We start from the raw sequence: 23160 nt of genomic DNA on the forward strand, positions 1-23160 counted from the left end.
CAAGACCCATTAGGAATATAAGGGAGGAGCTCTAACCAGATAACCAAATTTGCATGGAAGATAGACAGTAAAAAGCAATAATGAAAATTACATATAAGCTCTTTAAGCTGATCTAAAAGAGAAAACAAAAAATTACTGACCAAAAAAAAAGAATCTAAGATTAACACAAAATTAGAGGGAGACATCATTTTTTCAGGTCCAACTGAAGTGACCCAACTCAGCATAATAAACCCGATCTTTTTGTTTAAAGGTGAAATGTACATTTTAGTTCCTACATTGTCAGGTGATTCCCATTTTAGTCCCTACATTTTATTTTTACCGTTTTTAGTCCCTATCTGAAAAACGCTTCTTATTTTGGTCCTTACCATTACTCATTTAACAAAAATATCTTACGTGGCAAACGGTCCAACAGTAAATACTGACGTGTCTATTAAAATAATATTAAAAAATATATTTGCATTTTTAAAAATGCCACATCAGCCATTTAATTTTTAAAAAAGGCCACATCAAATAAAAATAATATAAAAATTTCTAACCTAATTATTTTTTTAAAAAAAGAAAAGAAATTAGGTAAATTAATTTTTTTTCCTTTTTTTTTTTAAGAACATGAAGAATTCAGAACATTCGCGTCACGTCATCGGTGTCTTCATCATCGTCGATACTGCAAAACTACGCCTGTGCCTACATGGAGGCTCATGAGCTCATCTCGATCTCCTGCTTCTGCATTGCGTGGTGCCTTGGACTCGCCCAAACCGAGTGGCCTCAGAACCAAGCATCAGCACTAGAACCAATCGCAACAGCAGTAGCAGCTGCCGCCGCCGGTGTCGGAGAGGAAGCTGGCGGCGACGCTTTGGGAGATGAATGAGATTCCGTCGCCGAGCTCGAACGTCAGAGAGAGCTCCGACGAGCGGCGGATGAGAAAGAAGGAAGCAATCAGAGGTAGAGAGAGAATCGCTCGGTCCGTGCACTCCAGATCTCTGCCGCCGCATTTGTCAGATCCATCTCACAGTCCCGTTTCTGAGGTTCGCTATCTTCTTCTCCTGTAGATTTTTTTGCTTCTTTTTGAAAATTTTTGTTGTTAAACGCTGCGTTTTGTAGAGAATGGATCAGTCTGGAACTGGAAGTCGTCGGAGACAAACACCGTCGATTTCTCAGAGACTTAGGCTCACGGATCACCACCACGGCGTCGATGCTCTCAGCAATGCTAGTTTGAGTTCTTCGTGTTCTTCCAAAAAAAAAAAAGGAAAAAAAATTAATTTAATTTCTTTTTTTTAAATAATTAGGTTAGAAATTTTTATATTATTTTTATCTGATGTGGTTTTTTTAAAAAAATTAAATGGCTGACGTTGCATTTTTAAAAATACAAATATATTTTTTAATATTATTTTAATAGACACGTCAGCATTTACTGTTAAACCGTTTGCCACGTAGGACATTTTTGTTAAATGAGTAATGGCAGGGACCAAAACGAAAAGCGTTTTTTAGGATAGGGACTAAATGCGGTAAAAATAAAATATAGGGACTAAAATGAGAATCGTCTAAAATTGTAGGGACTAAAATGTGCTTTTCGTCTTGTTTAAATAGACTTAGAGCATTCACATCAGTTCGTGTAAATTTATCATCTATTTTACACCGAAAAAGCTACCTTTTCTATTTTACACATCCAATTTTACAAAACACCCACATCAATTCATCTATTATACACTATATTTTATATAAATAATATTTTTATATTCTTTTTTTAATATTATTTTACCTACCGTTTCTTTTTCCAATATATCCTTTTCTTTCTTCTTTCTTTTTCTTTTACCTCTGCCTTTTCTTTCTTCTTTCTTTCTTTTTCTTTTACCTCTGCCGCTTCCTCTTTCTTTTCTTCCTATTCTTTCTTCTTCTTTCTCTCACGGTCAAAACCCAGAGAAACCCAGAGGCACCAGAGCTTTTCTTTCTTCTTTCTTTCTTTTTCTTTTATCTCTGCCGTTTCCTCTTTCTTTTCTTCCTCTTCTTTCTTTCACGGTCAAAACCGATCTCCATCAATGCCGACCTCCATCAACACCGATCTCACCGATCTCCGTCAACCCATCACCGATCTCCATCAACGCCGATCTCCATTAAAACCGATCTCCATCAACACCGATCTCCGTCAACCCATCACCGATCTCCATCAACACCGATTCACATCACCGATCCAAATCGCCTCTCCAATCCACGATCCACAATCACTGATCACCGATCAAACGATTTTGTTCTAGTGGTTGATTTTGTTGTTGATTTTTTATGTTTGTAGTTGATTTTTGATTTTGTGTCTGTGGGAGTGTCTCAGAGGAAGAAAGAACATGATGAGGGATGGTTTGTTGTGCAGATGGAGAAGAGAGAGAAAAAAACGAGCGAACCAGAAATTATTAAAATATTGTATACACGAGCTACAGTAACCGTGTATATATCCACGGTTACTGTAGCTCATGGAAAAATATACATGATTATACAAGACTTTGGAAGCACTAATGTAGAGCAATTTTGCTTCAGAATGTGTAAAAATGGTAGTTTTTTCTATTATACAAGAGTTTCCACCCACTGATGTGAATGCACTTACCTCTACAAAAAACTCCAAGAAGGAATGCGAAAATCAATAATTAGGTGGATTTGCAATTAAACAAATGCAAATGTGGACCATCTAGAAAGATTTTTTTATAAATTAAAATTAGGCTTATCAAGGAATATGTATCAACTTTACATCAATTACTTCTTTCTAAACAAAAAGCCTCTACAATATACAAATTTTGATGTTGAAAAGTGATAAGTACTTACAACAGTTCGCTGACACATTTGTAGTATCCATTACTGACTTGAAGGTTTGAAACAAACATTATTGCTTTGGAAGTAGCCTGATTGGCTACAGAAATATGTTAACGATAAGAGCCAAAGTTTGCCAGTTCACAAAAGCTCCAATTAAATATGTTAACAATACCCCACAACAAATCATCAACTGTATGAGTGGCAATTAGTAGGTGAACAGGGCAATGACTTACACGGTTTCCATATTCATGAGACTTTTGCCTTACCTGATGAACAATTGTAAACCCTTTCTGAAGATTCTTAGGTGTTATTTCTGTTATATATATAGGTACCTAATTGCTATCAGGAACACAATTAATTTTACTGTTTACATGAAAGATAAATCATTGAAATTGCAATCTAACAACTTACCACATAAGAAAGGAGTCCTATCCCACAACCTACCAACAGTCTCCCAAGGTGAAGCCACCAAGCATCAAGCATTTGACATTATGAAGCGAAGCGAAGATAACATATCTACTTACGACAAATTAATTCCTGAAATAATTTTGTGACATAGTTGTTCCTGACCATGGATGATCATCTAAACTTTAGTTTTATGTAAGAGCAACTACAAAATTGTGATGCTGCCTCAACGATTTCCATTATCCTTATGTAAACATCTTTTCAGATAAAATGTAGGGGTTGTCATGCATGTAACATTAGCATTGATGTTTGGAATGCATAAAACAGAGAGATGGGATTCAAAACATTTGAGAATGCTATGGCTAGCCACCCTGCCAGGCAGAATATCTCTGAAAAGCCCATTGTCTGCCTTGCAAAACAACCAACAAATTGAAAAACTGATGAGATGTGGAGCTTGAACCTTAATAATACCACCGGTGATGATTCCAGGGTGAAGTGCCTATACCTCTTCTACCTATGTAATCTGCTATTTGGCCACTCACTATTGCACCCATCATTGCTCCAATTGTCAATATTGAACCAAAAAGTGAGTACTGCAGTATAACCAAAAGATGTTGAGAAAATCATATACAAAAATGTATAAGGCAAGCAAAAGATAGTTTACGAAACAATGCAACAAAATGAATTTTGCACAAAGCAACACGATACAACATTTCACTTCATTTTGAAAGCTCAAACAGTGACTTCTCTATGAAGGTTAGATCAATATCTCCAAGTGATATAGTCCTTACTACCAACTAATTATTCTCAGCATTCAAACTTTGAAATGTCATTCATCCTAAATGTTGTACGCCTTTTAATTGTATCTAACATTTCTCAAAATCATAGTTAAATTTTATTCCAATTCTCTGATCAGAAAAATACAAGCTAGGTGATAATTTGTGTTTGTGATCTTGCCATGTGGATATGATTTTCCAAACATAACCTTTCTTCTTTTTCCATGTAGTAGAGCTCAAATAGTCGTATCTTCACATGAAGATTTGTTGTCATAGATCACCATAATCCTAGACAATAGAAGCATAAACACTGAAATTTATTCAAAATGTCAATGAAATTAATATACAAATGGAAAAATGGTTAAAATAATACAAATGTTATATTCATAGCAGGAGATGTTTCCAGAGCAAGATAGTTCAAGTGCTTAAAAGTGTTCTAAAGTGATAATATCATTTGCCAAAAGTAGAAATGCACTTTATAGTTTTAGACCCACCTCTGCCACTGTAAGACCCAGGTCATCCATGATTCCAGTCTGAGCAGTTGATGAATATCCCACCTAGAAAATCAATTATACATCATTTTCAGTTCAGTAGTCAGCAGATCAAACGTCTAGGCATCCCACATGGAGATACCCATCCCATTATTGTCTTATTCAGTTATTCTCTCCAATGTTACAAAAGACTAAGCTTGCAATCCATTGACAAATCTACAACCCAAACATTTAGATGCATTTGTATGTAAAATCCCCACAAAAATTTGGTGATTCAACTAACATATGTTCTATCATGGCCTAGTAGGCTAGCTCTAGTAGCATAGAAAACATTGTGACACTTCAAATCATTGGAATTAATAAATGCTTTAATAATTCTATAAGTGTTAATTAATTCCAATGATTTGAGTTAGTTTCTTAAAAAAAAAAAAAAAGAAGATTTGAGTTACAACAGTTTCTCTCCATTTCAAATGAATCTAGTTAGATATCATAGAATTTGAGTTCTCTACAGATTTGCAAAATTTGATACTCATCATGCATAAACGCATCAAAATCTTTGCAGTCAATATCTATGTACCATGTGGACTAGAGAGTGTGGACCACTCTATGCAAAAGTAAGATGACTTACAGCTTTACAGCTGTGCCAAAAACATAGGAACCAGAGACAGCAACCAAAGTGCTAAGCACAACCATACCTGTGGCTGAAAAAGATCCACTCTGACTCTCACCACCACCATCACAACCGGTACTGTTGGCACAGACATGGTCACCACTACTAGTACCACTGCCATATACTTGATGCTGTTCATCTTTGGCAACTATAGGAGTTGATAGCTCTCCTTCAATGCTTTATCTGCCCATGTCGTAATTCTCTTTGGATGGCAAAGAATTCAATTTGTGTGTCACGGAGAGAGGAAGGACGGAAGAGTGGACTTTCTGAGTTAAGAGAGAATGGAAAAGAAGTGTTGAAGGCGGACCCACGGGGTTCATCATGAGACACTTTTGTCGGTATTTAGTAATTGTTGAAACCAAAAAATTACTTTATAAAAAGTGTTGCATGTACATGGCAACTAGGATTCAACAATAGCGTAGGTTCAAAAAAGTGTGGTCATGTATGGTCGGCATCTAGCCAATACTACAATATATATATATATATATATATATATATATATATATATATATAGGATTTTACTAATGTGTGCCCTTAGGGCACACATTAATTTCTATTTTTGGAAATTTTTTTTTCGAGAATTGAAAAAGTAATGACAACTTTTTTAATTCCCGAGAAAGTATTTCCACAAATAGAAAGCTTAATGTGTGCTCTAAGGGCACACATTAACCAGACCCATATATATATATATATATATATATATATATGAGCCACGTTCATAGCCTGCTGTCTAGTACAAAAGCAAAAGATAGACACAAATCAAGTAAAACAAAAACAAAAAACAAAAGCTGAAAAGTGAATAAGGAAGTGGCATTACCAGAAAGTAAGGAACACGGTTTGGTGAAAGTGGGCCTGAAAAGTTGAAAAGTGGGGGTGTCACAAGCTAAAATGGGGGAGTTTAAAAAGCAACGGAGCAAATAAAAAGAGAAAAGAAGCTGAAAAATGGGTCACGGCTCAACATGAAATTAGGAGCTGTGGAGGAAAAAACTGACAAAAACTGCTCCATGATCTGATCAGTTGAGAGAAAAATAAGGGAGCAACTTCTTTGGAATCTCTCTATAAATAGAGGGAGGCACGCAAGAAAAAAAAAAAAGAGGAGAGGGAAAAAGGAGAAAAAAAAAGAAAAAGAAAGCTGAGATACAAAAAGAGAGAAGTGCACACACACACGGCAAAGGCATAGAGAGAAGACAAAAAAGAGAGGCACAGACAGAGAGAGCAACATCAAGCAGAGGAGAAATACGCAGCGTAGGTTCGTATATGGGATTTTACATCAGTCCCTTTCTTCTCTAAATCTCTTTCTCCCTCATTCTCAAACTTGAATTTTTACTTGGTAATGCAAACAGGATCGGGTTTTATGGGGAGTTCCTAACTCTATACATGAAGCTTTAAATATGAGTCCTTGACTCATAACTCCTATTTGTACATTACCAAATAAAAATTCTCTCATTACTAAAATTTTTCTCTCAACCTTCTTCAAATAATTTTTGTTTGGGAAAACAAATAGGGTTGGGTTTCATGAAGAGTTCCTAACTCCATACATGAAGCTTTATACAAGAGTCCCTGACTCTTAAATCCTATTTGAAAATTACCAAATAAAATTTCTCTCAATTTGTGTTGTAATGTCTTTTCTATTAAAATTGGAGTCATTGACTCTACCCAAAATTTGAGTCCTTGACTCTACCCAAAATTTGAGTCCTTAACTCTACCCTTAAAATTGGAGTCCTTGACTCTACCCCATTATTGGAGTCCTTGACTCTACCTCTTAATTGGAGTCCTTGACTCTACCCCAAAATTGGAGTCCTTGACTCTACCCTTAAAATTGGAGTCCTTGACTCTACCCTTAAAATTGGAGTCCTTGACTCTACCCCATTATTGGAGTCCTTGACTCTACCTCTTAATTGGAGTCCTTGACTCTACCCCATTATTAGAGTCCTTGACTCTACCTCTTAAAATTGGAGTCCTTGACTCTACCCCATTATTGGAGTCCTTGACTCTACCTCTTAATTGGAGTCCTTGACTCTACCATTTTAATGAAGTTCTTGACTCCATCATCAAATTAATGGAGGCATTAACTCTACCAAATTAATTGTGACTAATTCTTTAGGATTATTAATTCTTTAAACAAGATCAAAGTTAGTAATTCTTAAAGGAAATTTTCTAATTCTCAATGTTCATAAAAAATAATTATTGCTTCAAAGGAACATTCTTTCCATTAATTAAATTTGGAAACTTCAATCAAAATATTATCCTTGAATCAATTTCCATAAAAATATGGTCATCGACTTATCCTTGAGATTAAAACCAATTATCTCACCCAATACTTAATTAAAAGCCAAAGTATTGACTTAAAGATTCATCATTTAAAATGGGAACAAAACCATATTTGAAACTTTGAAGCTAAAACCTCAAATTAAGAACTACGAAGTGGCTTGATCCCCGCCAAGGGTACGTAGGCAACCTAAATAAATTATTAGGTGCAGCCACAAATAAATAAAGACATATGTCCTCTTGAACACACAAATAAATAAAGATGACATGATTGGAATCAAAAGGTCTTCCCTTGAAACAAGGGATTGTAATTAAGAGATACATTATCTTGAATGGGTACAACTCACATCAATAAAACCCATATGCCAAAAGGCCTATGGGTGAAATTATGTTTGATGAATTTGACTAATTTGACAATATTTGTTAAACATAATTTGACGACGTTTGTTAAAACATAAGATGACAACGTTCGTTGAACATAAATTAACAATTATTGTTAAACATTAGTTAATAATTTTCGTCAACAGTAATATTTTCCTGGGATGTGATGCGATCTTTGCCCTTGTCCTCTTTATTGCCGATTGAAAGAAAATGCTAATATATCAATAATTTAACTAAATAAGTAAATATCATTAAAAAAAAAATTGGAAATTTTTTTTTAACTCGAGCATAATTTGAGTTTTAGCTTCAACCCTCAAAAGAAATATAAAATTTTTCATTATCACGTGTAATATATATAACTTTATTAGCCTAACTAATTAAATGAGTTATCTTTTATAACAATTAGTTGCAAACTCGTGTATTGCACATGATAATTTTTTAGGTAAAATACTATTTTAGTCCATAAACTTTGTAAAGAGTTAAAAAAAAAGTTTTATCATATTTTTCATAATCTTGTCATTATCATATATTTATTGGTTGATTATTTGCATAACATAGACATTAAATAAGAGGTAGAACTGTTCATTAGATTTTTTTTAAGTTAGGGAAAGATTATAATTGTAGACTTTAAATAAAATGTAAAACTATTCATTTGATTTTTTTAAGTCATGGTGTATGAAGATTATGATTATATATAAGGTTAAATGAAATATCAAAAAATGAGATTATAAAATTTTCCAACTTTATTTCTAATATAATTTTTGAATTATTGAAGAACATTTCATTTTTAGCTATGATAGAAAATATAATTTCTTTAGTTAGAGTTTGATTAATTTTAAGTTTAAACTTTGTATTATCAATCAATATCATATTATATACTATATATAATAGCAGAAACTTTTTCCTGCAATTAAGGAGGTGCTGCCATGTAGGAAAAAAGTCCATCTAAAAAACTAACACGTATACCGTTTAAAAGGTTTGAAAGACTGATCATTACATGGATTGAAAGCCCATAACACAGTATAAGGGAAAAAAAAAAAACATAAAACCCAAAATACGGTTTAAAGAGACATACGTTGCAGAAAGACAAGGAGAATTGAGAAAGAGAACAATGGAGAGAGATTCAGTCTGTCATAGATGGTGGAGAGAGAAAAATCTGAGAAGACAGTTAGGCCTTTGCCACCATCAAACCACCATACCCTCCACCAGTATAGTCTCTATTTTTTGGTACCGAAGGTCAGCATACTTCTTTCCTTTTTAAATACTATTTTTGTTGATGTTCCAGTCCAAATAATTAAGTTGATAATGATGATAGTGATGTGGTCGCCCACTATGAAGGCAAATTTGGACAAATTACAAGATCTTTCAATTATTCTGTGTAAAAATAAAATTACATTGTGAGAATATTGATAGCACGACAAGTTCATTTAGTCATTAACGAGTGCTTTTGAATTTTAAATATTTTCATAAGTACTCTTTTTTTTTTATAAGATTCATAAGTACTTTATTCAAATCAAATAATTACATGAGTTTCAATAAATTTCTTGCAAGTCTAGTAAGCAAATGATTTTATTCACCTTAAACCAATGGCTAACAATTATATGTGTTAGGGTTAAAAAAGAAATACTACCAATTGAGCAGCTCAATTCTAATTGGGTCTCAAACAAACTCGGAAGTTTCATTTTCATATGAGAATTGGAAATCTTGGGCTCTAAGATTTGATTCCCAACTTTGACACGGAAGACATCATTTCTCCGTATACCAGGCTGTAGTTGTGGCCCAAAGTGAGTGGAGTTGGTTTCTATGGTACTATGTTCCGTGGGTGAAAAATTTTCCTTCCATGCAAGGGTGGCTTAATGTATTTAAGGGCTTAAGGCGAAAACTGAAATTGAGACCTTTTTTTATATTCAAATATGATTTTTAAAATTTTAAATATTACTTAAATTCAATTATCTTGTTTTAGATGCAAAATTACTACTAATTAACATGAACCATGTAGATTTTTTTTTTGAAAGTCTATTGACAAAAAATTTGAAAAAACTTTCACACCTATTGAAGCGACAGATTGATAATTTGATAATGGTAAGTAAAAAAGTGATGCTAGTGGTGGATTTAGATAAAAACTAGTAAAAGAAGTTTGTCAACTCAACTTGTGAAAAATGTTGTGAATATATATATATATATATTTGTATTGCTCTTTCTTTTTTTAGAAGTGCTACATTCATAATATTTTCATAACAAATCTTAAGTGTTAATTTGTTACTGGTTCTAATTTGAACTCATTATTGAAATTAATTTTTTATCAACAATAATACCCTGTAACAATCTATTTCTTAGGATTTATTTTGAAAGTGTTGTGAAAAATGTTGTGGATGTAAATTTTTTTTTTTTTTTTTTTCATTTGATAAAAAAATATTATTTTATTCATTGGCTAATATTTGGACTTCATTAATACTATTATAATATTTTTTAAAAAAACCTATTGATTAAAATTTGGAGGCCTTTTTTCTACTTGGGGCTTTAGGCGGCCACATCAGTTGCTTTACGTGTAGAGCCATCACTGCTTCCATGAGGTGCATTGGTTGGAATTGCTAAGGCATTTGCAAAGCCTCAATAGTTCGCTCCCTTAGGCCACTCGTTAAGAGACAAACCTCCAAGTATTGTTTTTAAGTGAGACTATAAGACTGGTGACGAAACGATGGAAGGGATCATGAAAGACATAGGTTTTGCAGAAAAGATTGTTTTAGGCAGTGCTGTATATCAGGGGGAATTTGAATGACGTGGAAAAATTACTTCAAAGTAGATGTAGCTGATTTTAATAAAAATGTTGTGGCTGTCAAGATTAATGATGGTGCATGACAACGGGCATTGGTTGGGTTTATGGTCTTCCTTACTCTACTAAAAGAAGAAAGGCTTGGGAGAACTTGGGAGCTATGTTATTAGTTGCCTTGGTTTGCCTAGGGGAATTCAATCTAGTAATAGATGATCAAGAAAAAGATAAGAGGTAGGAGAGCTAGAACTTCAGCGCCAAATTTATTTTCTCAAGGAACTAATGTTTGACCTGGGGGCCAACGGTAGTCTTTCACATGGACTGATAAGAGATGGGGTAAAAGTTGCATTAGACAAAGGTTATAGACACAGGCATTGGTGGCCTAATTTGAATAGGCATTTTCCCAAAAGCTACTATTTACCACCTTGGTGCTGTTAACTCAGATCATTGTCCTTTGTTGTTAGATAATCCAAGTAATTTTTGTGCTCCAAGACCTTTCACATTTGGGGAGGGATTTGAGAAGCTTTGAGGTGATAAATCAAGCTTGGTCTAGCGAATTCAAAGAATCAGATGCCTTTAAACTGTGCAGGAAACAAGAAGTAACCTGTGATGCATTAAAGAAGTGGAATACAGAGGTGTTTGGTTTTAGTAATATCAAAATTGCTAGGTTGACTGAGAAAATTAGAAAAATCCAAATGAAAGAGACCAGAAACTGGATGAGTGGTTGCTTAAAGTATAACCACTCATTTTGTAGTTACCCATTCAAAGAGTGCGCGTGTACATGTGATGTGAATGTATCTTTTTGTAGTTACTCTTTCTCCTGGGTTAAGAGAGAGCTTAATTTTGTAGCACATTATCTTGCAAAGTGTACATGTGATATTAACAGTGTACTATGCTATAGGAACTCCTTCCGCCCAGCCGAAGTTTGTGATGCTTGGAGGAAAGACTGTTTGTTTGTTTCTTCTGTTTAATAGAAGTTGGTTTTAGCAACAAAAAATAAATAAATAAAGGTGGGCCTCAAGAATCTTTGGCCGCCGGTGTGATGCAGCCGTGTGATCAGAGCAGTTTTTTAAACACCCCTACATCACTTACCAAAATACAAAAAAACAAAAAAACAAAAAAAGGAAAAGAAAAAAGAAAAATACACCGAAAAGCAATTTTCTTTGTTCTGCAAGGAATTGGCCGAGCTGATTGTTTTCATCTTCATTGGAAGGAGTCGAAGGACCTTGGGTTCTCCGTCGAGACAACATCGAGGTCCTTCGACGAGACAACCTGGTACCACGACTCCCAGAACCTCCTCCATTATCCCGCCAAGATGACCTCCTACCACGACTTTTAGAACCTCCTTCATTATCCCACTGTGAGGGACCAGACCTATGCCCTTCAGAATAAGCAGCAAAAGTTTCCCCATCAACTTCAAAATTCACATCTGTTCCCTTTCCAGTTTCAAATAGATGCCCCAAATTCTGACCAACGTTAGAAGGTGGTACTGCAATAGAGTAGATCTCAGGACCCTCGGTGTATGATCTCACAACACCTACTCTAAAGTAAACCTTGAGACAATCATCTTTGAGGTAGTCAGATGTCTCTAGATCAGTTCTTTTGAAAAAATGGCTGTAACCCCTACAACATTCAACAAACAAAACTATAAGAGAGTTCAAAACTCCTTACAAGTACTCAAAAAGAGTTCATGAATTAGAAAAACACCATCTGTCTGGTTCCATCTAATTCTAATGTGATATGGAATAATAAGATTATTTTATTGATCTCAATTTAATCTCACAGATATGTTTGTTGTAACATTGTTTGTTGCTAAGCTCTCTAGAAATTTATGAGTCTAACAATAGATGCTTATTGCCTCATATTTTATATATCCTTTGTACCTATCAAAAAATATATTTTATACATTATTTGGCTTTCTTATGTCATATAGCTAGGAGGCGGAAAAGAGTTCATGTAGCAGACCCCTACTAGTTGAGAACGTTAGTCATCCAGCAAGCTAATATTATATGGAATAAAGGCTTTATTGATTAAAGTAATACACACAAATTTTGAACAGTGTTTGCCAGGAAATTACGTCTTTACATAAACAAGAAGGGGTTCTCATATTAACAATCCTAGCTCAGCTCTAAAATTCAAGCCCAGAAAACCATTACCTATCAAATTCAACAAGCATACCACCACCCAGTTGTACATATCAACCTCTTTCAAAACTTCCAGTTCCACAACAACAACAAAAAAGAAGTGCCACTTGCTATTACTTCAAAAATTCCTAATCTTGCCATTGGTTTCTGTCCACAATTCATGCAATTGCTTTATACTGAATCAAATTATTATTAACTATAACAATAAAAATGGTAACATTGTGAATAATTGTGTTTTGTACAGGGATAGCATCATATAAGCAATTACTCCCTGTGTCTTATACTAAAGAAACTTTGTAAATGGTATGCGTTTAATTTAAAAAAATAAACATGATAATTTTTCATGAGTCATTAAGTCATTCAAAATGAAGTAACAAATGCAAGCATGGCCGCATAGGGGTACTATTTTCAAACAAACATCATCCAACAAAGAACCCTTTTAGAGAGAACTTATATGCAGTACGTTAGGTGCAATCATACAGTACCTTAGGTTTCCCAATTGAATAGCATTGTCCACTAAAGCACAGACAATTCTATCTTTTGATTCTTTGCCCATGACCATATAATTCAAAATAATCATATGTTCGAATTTAACTAAGGGAAAAAAAAAAGTAATTAATACTTTGAAAGCTTTTTCAATTTATCTTTTCCAATGACTATATAATTTCAAAATAATCATGTGTTTGAATTTAATTAAGGGAAAAGTTACTGAACCATTTTAAAAAAGTTTTTAAGAGGAAAGAAAAAAAAGTAATTAATTTTTCACAGCTTTTTCAAATTTCCCGTTAACATGACCCATTTCAAAAAATTGTTGTGTTTATTGGGTCATGTTCTTGGTAACACTGATTAACAAGTGCCCTACAGGATTTAATTCATCAACAACTAAGAATGAACTTAGCAAAGAAATAACAATCATGATAATTAACATAAACACACTAAGCAAAAATAAATAAATAACCCATAACATAAACATAACAAACACTATCATAATCATAGCAATTATAACCAAGATCACCCAAAAAAAAAAAAAAAAAGGACCTAAATTTAGAAAGAATTATCAATTACCACATGCTACCAAGACTTCTGATCGTGTAAGGCCCACTATCGAACTGGTTATGAACCTTATGCCTCTCTTTCCCACTCTGATCCAAAAGCTTCAGTTCAAAAAGCGCTCTCACATCAGTGCCTTCGCTCGCCAAAACTATAAACAGCGAAACATACGTAGCATTGTCCTGCTCATTCTTGCCGTCCGGGTAAAAATAAATTTCCCAAGAGTACCCGCCGGCGGTGAAAGTATTGGACGCCACGCATTTTCCGACCCCAATACCTTTCAAGAGCGAGTACCCTGAGATGTTGAACAGGTTGGACCCATTCACCGTCTCGGTCATCGACGTCGATGTCGTCATCGGAGTCGGAGTTGGAGCCGACCAAGACAAAGAAGATGAAGAAGAAGAAGAATATATTGGCTGAGAATTAGGAGAGAGAATTCGAACCATCTAGTATTTGTTAGAGAGAGAGATGGTTGAACGATGTCTTTTTTTTTTTTCTTTTTCTTTTTTTTGTGGGATTGACCGACTGTTTATCTTGTTGCAGCTGAAACAGTGCCGTAGTACTTAATTTAAAAAAAATTTAAAAAAAATACCGTAAATAAATATTAACCAAAATAAATTAAATAATAAAATAAACTAATTTTATAATTTGCAGCTAAATATACATTAAAGGTCTGATTAAGATCTGTTTATTTTATTGAAATTGAAAATTTCTTTGTTAAAAATATTATAGATAAAGGTAAAAGTTAGTTGACATAGTATGGTGGGACTTATGAGTAGTATCAAAAAGTGCAGTGAGACTTATGAATAATAGTAAAAATAAACTGAATAGTAAAATAAGTTGACTTTTTAATTTTTGCCAAACACACTAGCCAAAATGTTTTTTTTTTTTTTTAGCATAAAAACATACTTTTTATTTTATTTTATATACTTACTTTAAATATATTTTCTAATTTTTTGATGTGTTTTATATATTAGATTTTTTTTCTTCCAAATCTGTAATATATATATATATATGTATGTATTGGATATATTTTTGCATTTCCTTTTCTTTGAAGCCATATGTTTTTTCAATCAAAATTTTGCTACAAATTATGGTATCCATTATTACGAACATTTGAGGTGTCCATTCTCCTTGTTGTGGATCTTTGAGTTCTTTCCTCCTATGATGTGGGTCTCTGATATCTTTGACAAATGCAAGAATTTGAATCATGATTAAAAATTAAGAATTTTCTTTTAAAAAAATTATATTTTTTAATCCAAATAATAATATATTTATTTTAGAGTTCTTTTGTTTTTATTTTTAGAAATATAACGACTTTGATCATCTTTCTTTTAAAACTCTTAAAGCAAGGAAACACCTTTTTTTTTTTTTTTTTTTTTTCGTTTTTTTTTTCGTTGACAATGAATTCAAAAAATGGAAGTTGTTTTTGGATCAAAATTTGTATATGAAATCCAAATTGGACCAATTGGTTATGCGTTCAAGTTCAACTTGTGTTCAAAATAAAATGAAATAAACTAATTTTGAAATTCTAGGGTCCGTTTGGATTGAGCTTATTGTTGCTGAAACTGAAAACTGAAAACTGAAAACACTGTAGCAAAATAATTTTTAAATGTGTGAAAAGTACCGTGGGACCCATTTTTAATATTTTTTAATGCGTGAACAGTGCTGCTACAGTACGTAAACAGTACTGCTACAGTGCATAAACAGTAATTTTTGTCTCTGCACAGTAAATTTACTGTTCATGCGCTGAAAAAAAAAAAAAAAAAAAAACGCGGAAATGAAAACGTGGACATTGGTTTCAGCTGAAACCAAACGCTCACCTAATACTCATATCAATAATAATCACTTACAACCCTACAAGTATTATTCATTACCATATGTTTGTATTAACATAAGTATATTTCATCTCAAACCACATATATTATTCCGAGGTAATTTTAAACTTTTAATACTCATATCAACAATATTTGTTAACAAACCCTACAAGTATTATTCATTTCCCTAGGTTTGTATTAATAATATATTTCTTTTCAAACCAAATGTATTGTGCCAAGGTTTTCATGTTACTCTCTCTTTTAATACTTGTATCGACAATATTCCTTTACAACGTTTTAAATGACTAAAGTGAGGTGTATAACTTGTCTTATTTATAAGGCATTCACAAAAATCCTAAAACGATATTGGAAATTTGTAAGTGAATGTGATATCTCTAAAGAGCCAGGACTTCAAATTTCCAATAACAATGAATTTTACAAAATGTCATAATATCCATCAGTACATCATCAAATTAATTACCTTTCATTTTGTAAGTATCTAATTCAGAATCATATTCGTCCTCCACGTGGCCAATAATATACTAATGTCTCCATTAGAATTTACCCAAAAAAAAAAGAAAAAAAGATGTCCATCAGATTCCTTGTGATTAAAGCCTCAACAATCAGATGTCACATGTTTCTAACTGAATGAAAAAGAGAAAGGAAAAACAAACAAACAAACTGGAAGATAAAAAGCCTAACAAGAATATCACATAGACAAATATCAAGACTCATCAGGAATATAAGGGAGGAGCTCTAACTAGATAACCAAATTTGCATGGAAGATAGACAATAAAAAGCAATAATGAAAATAACATATAAGCCCTTTAAGCTGATCTAAGATTAACACTAAATTAGAGAGAGATCATTTTTTCAGGTCCAAATGAAATGACCCAACTCAGCATGGTCAACTTGATCTTTTTGTTTAAGAAGACTTAACTCTACAGGAAACTCCAAGAAAGAATGCAGAAATCAATAATTAGGTGGATTTGCAATTAAACAAATGCAAAGGTGGACCATCTAGAAAGATTATTTTATAAATAAAAATTAGGCTCATCAAGGAATAACAGAATATGTATCAACTTTACATCTATTACTTCTTTCTAAACAAAAAGCCTCTACAATACACAAATTTTGATGCTGAAAAGTAATAAGTACTTAGTACAGTTAGCTTACATATTTGTAGCATCCATTATTGACTTGAAGGTTTGAAATGAACATTATTGCTTTAGAAGCAACCTGATTGGCTATAGAAATAGAGACAGGTGGTGTCGACAAGCCCTCATAATCGCCCAATAACTGTAAGCTGGAAACTAACTCCTTGTCAAGCTTTCCCAAAACCTGTTTTTACTATCCTTTAATTTGTGGGCTGTGTTTCACTTTCATGAATAAGTTCACATTCTTCTTCCACAATAATATTAGCAACCACAAGTGTTGTAATGGGAAATAACATGAACAAACATGTATCTAGGTGAGGCACAGGACCCTCACACAGATCCCTCTCCTAAAATGAGGTAAGACAAAGGCAGATCAATGTAAATATCTAGAAACAGAAGTTATATAGAACCATGGAGGAATCTTCAGAATGATTGTTCCTGAGACCCAACTGCATTCTAGTCTCTAAATCTACCTTCAAAATATAGTAAAAATTGGTCTCACAGTTGGCAAAAGATGAAGTTTGGGATGAGCTCCAGCAGATACGTGTCTTTGTGAAATTATAATAGTTTAGCGTTTGAGATATAAATTTGTTTTAGGCACCATGGAATATGAACCATTCTAGTGAAAGAATTATGAAAAGATCACTCGGTATAAAATTGACAAGGACAACACAATTCCACATTTCTAGAAGGTTAACAAAGGCACTTCCCATTAAAGAATCAAAATAGGATTGCAAACTCATTTTCGAGCGTCTGGCATTCCTAATTACCATAGAAGTGTCCTAAAAATCAAAAAACTTAATTTCTATAGCATGAGGGTTCCCAAATAGCCAAAGTTATCAGTTCTCAACATTTTCCTTTAATTAATAAGTAAGCAGGTCTCTTGCTTATTCTCCATTTCTATTTCAAGTATTAGTTATACAATATATGCTTTTTTTTTTTGGATAAATTATTATACAATATATGTTACACGAATTAGATTACTAGACTATAAGAATTTTTAATTTCTTACAGAGGAATCGTATTCAAAACCAAAATTTTTTTCAAGAATACCTAAGAAAGTTTAATTAAGACAGTACAATGGCTTGAAGTTGGATAATCATTTCTTTTTCTTTACAAATTTATGCGACATATGTACAAGCCATGTGGAGAGTATAACCCCAACCCCCAAAACAAGAAGAAAAAGAGACTTTAATTAGTTTTTTTGGTCTCTTCCCTTAATAATTTTATTTCCAATAAAAAGAATAAATAAATGGTCAAAGGTAAGCCTGATTTCTTTACAAATCAATTCCTAACCTTTGTACTAGTCGTAGAGCTACAATCTGTAAAGCTAAAAATGTATTGTGCCATGTGTAGGGGTTAGGGGTGTCCACGGGTCGAGTTTGTGCCTAACCCGGACTCGACCCGCTCAGGTCGGGTGGAACAAAAACAGACCTGCAACCGACCACCGACCACCACGGGTCGAGTCGATCAGGCTCAGGGGAGCAAACGGTCGGGTCGGTCGAGTCCATGATGAGCGATGGTGAGTGGAGGAGAAGATCATCTTCGTCGATCTGAGTTAAGGGCCGACCGAATCTAACGGATTATAGACGAATTTGAGTAAATCGGAGCCCAATCTAACCAAGAATAGCCGGATTTAGTCAGGTCTAACCTAATACCACCAGATTTGAGCAAATCTGAGCGAAGGAGAAGAGTAGATCTTGGGCGGATTTGAGTGAATCTGAGCAAATAACACCGGATCTGAGAGAAGGAAGACCAAGGTTGGCCGAATCGGAGCGGAGGAACACCAGAACGTCACCAGATCTCGAAGGATCTTGCCGGATTTGGTCCAAAATTCGTAATATTTTGCCGGAGAGGAGATTGTTTCGGTTCTGGTCGGGTGTTGCAGGTTTTGAAAGGTAAAATCGGCAACCAACCTGCGTGGGGTCAAGTTAGAGAGTTTAGACCCGCGTCCGACCGTCGAAGACGTAGGATCGGGTGGTGGCGGCTCGGGCTCGGGCAGTTTGGGCAAGTGGCTGAGTGGGTTGGACAGCCCTAGTAGGGGTGGCAATTTTTATCCATATCCATGAACTCACCAATTACCCACCTAATTTGGATAAATCATAACCCAACCCATTTGAATATTTGGGTTAAATGGGTAAAGACCCATTATATTATTTACTTATATGGGTCTTAATGGTTAAATCCACTAATACCCACTAAAACCCATTTAAAATTTAAATAAACAACATAAAATCTAAACTTCTAGAAAATGACCGAAATACCCACAAAACTTAAAAAATAACAAAAATACCCCATGAAACCTAAAAATGACTGAAATACCCTCGAAACTTAAAAAATGACTAAAATACTCATGAAACTTAAAAATGACCAAAATACCCCCTTAACCTAAAAAATGACCAAAATACCCCCAAAAACCTGAAAATGACCAAAATACCCCCATAAACCTAAAAAATGACCAAAACACTCCCGAAACTTAGTAAATGACCAAAATAACCCTAAAACCTAAAATTACCAAAATGCCCCCTAAACCTAAAAGATGACCGGAATATCTCCGAAATCTATAAAATGACCAGAATACCCTTGAAACATAAAATTACCAAAATACCTTCAAAACCTAAAAAATGACCGAAATACCCTCGAAACCTAAAAAATGACCAAAATACCCCCAAAACCTAAAAATTACCAAAATACTCCATAAACCTAAAAGATGACCGGAATACCTCCGAAACCTATAAAATTACCAAAATACTCCCGAAATCTAAAAATTACCAAAATACCTCCAAAACCTAAAAAAGGACCGAAATACCCCCAAAACCTAAAAAATGACCGAAGTACCCCCAAAACCTAAAAGATGACCAAATACCCCTGAAACCTAAAAATGACCAAAATACCCCCTAAACTTAAAAGAGAAACGGAATACCTCCGAAACCTATAAAAAGACCAAAACACCCTCAAAACCTAAAACTTATCAAAACACCTTGTAAACATAAAAATAAAAAATAAAAATAAAAAAAGATCGAAACACTCCTGAAACCTAATAAATAACCAAAATACCCCCAAAACCTAAAAAAAAAAAGACCAAAATATCCCTAAAACCTAACAATGACCAAAATACCCCTCCCCCCAAAACCTAAAAATTACCAAAATAGCCCCTCAACATCTAAAATGACCGAAATACCCCCGAAACCAATAAAATGACCAAAATACCGCCAAAACCTTAAAATGACCAAAATACCCCTAAAACCTTAAAAATGACCAAAATATCTCCGCAACCAAAAAATTACCAAAATACCCCCTAAACCTAAAAATTACCGAAATACTCCCAAAACTTAAAAATTACCAAAATACCTCTGAAACCTATAAACTTACTAAAATCGCCCAAAAATATAAAAATTACCAAAGTACCTCTAAAACCTAGAAATTTACCGAAATAGCCCAAAAATCTAAAAATGACCAAAATAACCTTAGAATCTTAAAAAATGACCAAAATAACCCCGAAACCTATAAAATTACTGAAATTCCCTCGAAACCTATAAAATAATAGAAATACTCTTAGAACCTTTAATTTGTATCCTCGAAACCTCCAAAATACCCCAAACCTCTATTTTGATAATTTTAGATGTTTCAGGTGTATCTTGGTTATATTAAATGTTTAGGGGTATTTTGGAAATTTTTTTGGTTTCAAGGGTATTTATCAGTGATTTTTTAAGTTACAGAGGTATTTTGATCATTTTTTAGGTTTCAGAGGTATTTTAATCTTCTTTTAGGTTTCAAGGTATTTTGATCATTTTTTAGGTTTCAGAGGTATTTCAGACATTTTTTTTTATTTAGGTTTTGGAGGTATTTCATTCATTTTTTTTTTTGATTTAGGGGGTATTTTGGTAATTTTTTGGTTTCAGGGGTATTTAAATTATTTTTTAGGTTTAGGGGGTATTTTGGTAATTTTTAAGTTTCAGGGGTATTTCGATAATTTTTTTTAAGGTTTTGGGGGTATTTTAGTCATTTTATAGGTTCCAAGAGTATTTCAATCATTTTTTAGGTTTTAGGGTATTTCGATAATTTTTTAGGTTACGAGGTAATTTGGTAACTTTTTAGGTTTCAGGGATATTTTGGTCATCTTTTAGATTTCGGGGGTATTTTGGTAATTTTTAGGTTTTGGGGGGTTTTTTGGTTATTTTTTTAGGTTTATGGGGTATTTTGGTAATTGTTTGGTTTCGGGGGTATTTCAATCATTTTTATTTTAGGTTTTAAGGGTATTTTGGTCATATTAGAGGTTTTGAGAGTATTTTGGCCATTTTATAGGTTTCAGGGGTAATTCAGTCATTTTTTAGGTTTCAGGGTATTTTGGTCATTTTTTAGGTTTATTTTAGGTTATAGGGTAATTTGGTAATTTTCTTTTATATTTCAAGGGTACTTTGGTCATCTTTTAGATTTCAGGGGTAGTTTGGTAATTTTTATGTTTAGAGGGGTATTTCGGTCATTTTTTAGGTTTAGAGGGTATTTTGGTCATTATTAGGCTTTGGAGGTATTTTTGTAATTTTTTAGGTTTCGGGGATATTTTGGACATTTTAGAGGTTTTGGGGGGTATTTTGCTAATTTTAGAGATTTTGGAGGTATGTTGGTCATTTTAGTGGTTTTTTAGTATATTTGGTGATTTTAAAGATATCGGGGGTATTTTGGTCATTTTAGATATTTTGGGGATATTTTGGTCATTTTAGTAGTTTTTGAGCATATTTGGTAATTTTAGAGATATCGGGGGTATTTTGGTCATTTTAGAGGTTTCATAGGTATTTTGCTCATTTTTTATATTTTGGTGATATTTTGCTCATTTTTTAGATTTTGGAGATAATTTTGGATGTCCAAGGGTATATTGGTATTTTGGAAGTGTAGGGGTATTTGGGTCATTTTAGATATTTAAAAGGTATTTTGGTAATTTTGGAGGTCAAGAGGGTGTTCAAATAGTTTTAGAGGTATTTGGGTCATATTAGGTTAAATGGGTGGGTTACTAATTAAATGGGTTGAGTTGGTAATGGATAATTAATTTATATATAAACGGGTCATAAATGGATAAATGGGTAATTACATATCCAACCCATTTATGACTCAACCCATTTATGACCCGACCCGCCCATTTGCCACCCTTAGCCATGTGGTACCATAACAGTCTACAAAACCATTACTAAACCTACAACAATAATTGTAGTTCAACAATACTGCTAGAAGAACAAAAGTATAATAAATTAGGCTGCCAACCAAGCGTTTGTAAAGAGGGGGATTAGACAATGGTTTCCCTTCTGAAGGAGTCAGATGCACATTAAGCTCAACTGGAGTGTCAACAATCTTACTATCAGAAAGTCCAACTCGAGACAAGAGTTCAAAAGCATACTTGGCTTGAGTAATATAAAGTCCATCTGTAGAATTAGTGATTTCAAGATCCAAGAAGTAGCCGAAATGTCCAAGATCTTTCATCTCAAACTGCTGACTAAGAAAATCCTTGAGTTCTTGAATGCCACTGAGGTCATCACCAGTTATGATCATATCATCCACATACAGGAATGCATTTTTGACATTCATCTAAAAAAATGTCTCATTTATTGGCAGTAGCAACAACTAAGAGGGCACGAACAGATGAGATACAAGCAACCGGAGCAAAGGTCTCTTCTAATCAATCCCATACTTCTGTGTAAAATTTTTTACAATAAGACGAGTTTGTAGCGCTCAATGGACCCATCAGAACAAGTCTTAATCTTGTAGATCCACTTATAACCAACCACAGATTTCCAGGGGGTAGAGTCACCAAATCCTAAGTATGGTTTTTAGATAATGCATCAAGTTCCTCTTTTATTGCAATCTGCCATAAAGGGTCAGTGGAAGTTTCACGATAGGTGTGAGGCTTGTGCAGTGTAGTAAGGGCAGTGTAACAATGATAGTCAAGTAAATGTGCAGGAATGAATCTTGCCGAGTTGAGTGACAAGGTGGAATGTCTTGTGCAAGATCTTCAAGCAGAGTAGGAGCAGAGGACCTAAGCTCAAGGTTGGGTAACTCGTCTTCGACTTGTTCATCTTTGACCTATTCATTAAAGGGTGAACTAGGAAAGGGATCAAGGATATTTGGTGGTTGGATAGAGAAGTCTACAGGAGAATCAAGAGCAGCTACAGGAGGATCAGAAGTATCTACAGAAGGAATATGTGCCTCATCTGGAAAAGATCTAAGACAGAGGAGGAAGATGAGGAGGCACGGAAGTGAGAGAGCTCGACAAAGGAGCGATGTTCCCAAAAGACAATATTACGGAAGATATGAAGACGATGAGAGATAGGATCATAACACCGATACCCGTTTTGTGTTTCGCCAAGGTCAAGAAAACAAAAAAGCCTTGACTGTGGCTTAAGTTTGTTATGCTCATGTGGCTGAAGAAGAAAGAATCAAGCAGAACTA

General features: G+C 33.9%; 2 protein-coding genes across 3 annotated transcripts; both read right to left on the minus strand.

Moving 5' to 3' along the window:
- Window positions 1-3547: 3547 nt before the first annotated feature.
- Window positions 3548-5383, minus strand: LOC115959140 (sugar transporter ESL1-like). Of its 2 annotated transcripts, XM_031077445.1 has the most exons (4): window positions 5161-5383; window positions 4469-4531; window positions 3704-3791; window positions 3554-3607 (listed from the first exon to the last, which is right to left on the minus strand). In XM_031077445.1, the coding sequence occupies exons 1-4, from the start codon at window positions 5272-5274 to the stop codon at window positions 3561-3563; spliced, it is 312 nt and encodes a 103-aa protein (XP_030933305.1). In that variant the 5' UTR covers window positions 5275-5383; the 3' UTR covers window positions 3554-3560. The 2 variants fall into 2 exon arrangements, 1 of the variants encoding a protein (XP_030933305.1); XR_004084770.1 differs by lacking the exons at window positions 4469-4531; window positions 5161-5383 and having other exon boundaries at window positions 3548-3603; window positions 3704-3849.
- Window positions 5384-11498: 6115 nt separating this feature from the next.
- Window positions 11499-14217, minus strand: LOC115960654 (BTB/POZ and MATH domain-containing protein 1-like). The gene is made up of 2 exons (XM_031079603.1): window positions 13764-14217; window positions 11499-12177 (listed from the first exon to the last, which is right to left on the minus strand). The coding sequence occupies exons 1-2, from the start codon at window positions 14192-14194 to the stop codon at window positions 11643-11645; spliced, it is 966 nt and encodes a 321-aa protein (XP_030935463.1). The 5' UTR covers window positions 14195-14217; the 3' UTR covers window positions 11499-11642.
- Window positions 14218-23160: the final 8943 nt, after the last annotated feature.

The sequence above is a fragment of the Quercus lobata genome, chromosome 9 (genome assembly GCF_001633185.2).
Source record: "Quercus lobata isolate SW786 chromosome 9, ValleyOak3.0 Primary Assembly, whole genome shotgun sequence".
Lineage (NCBI taxonomy): Eukaryota > Viridiplantae > Streptophyta > Magnoliopsida > Fagales > Fagaceae > Quercus > Quercus lobata.

What these genes read in the sequence shown, in the direction of transcription:
- LOC115959140 (XM_031077445.1), bottom strand. Translation starts at nt 5,274, where the DNA reads ATGAACAGCATCAAGTATATGGCAGTGGTACTAGTAGTGGTGACCATG. An exon ending in TGGATCTTTTTCAGCCACAG is followed by an intron (nt 4,532 to 5,160) that starts GTATGGTTGTGC and finishes TTGATTTTCTAG; the next exon opens with GTGGGATATTCATCAACTGC. An exon ending in TGGGTCTTACAGTGGCAGAG is followed by an intron (nt 3,792 to 4,468) that starts GTGGGTCTAAAA and finishes GTTATACTGCAG; the next exon opens with TACTCACTTTTTGGTTCAAT.
- LOC115960654 (XM_031079603.1), bottom strand. Translation starts at nt 14,194, where the DNA reads ATGGTTCGAATTCTCTCTCCTAATTCTCAGCCAATATATTCTTCTTCT. An exon ending in AGAAGTCTTGGTAGCATGTG is followed by an intron (nt 12,178 to 13,763) that starts GTAATTGATAAT and finishes TGAATGTTGTAG; the next exon opens with GGGTTACAGCCATTTTTTCA.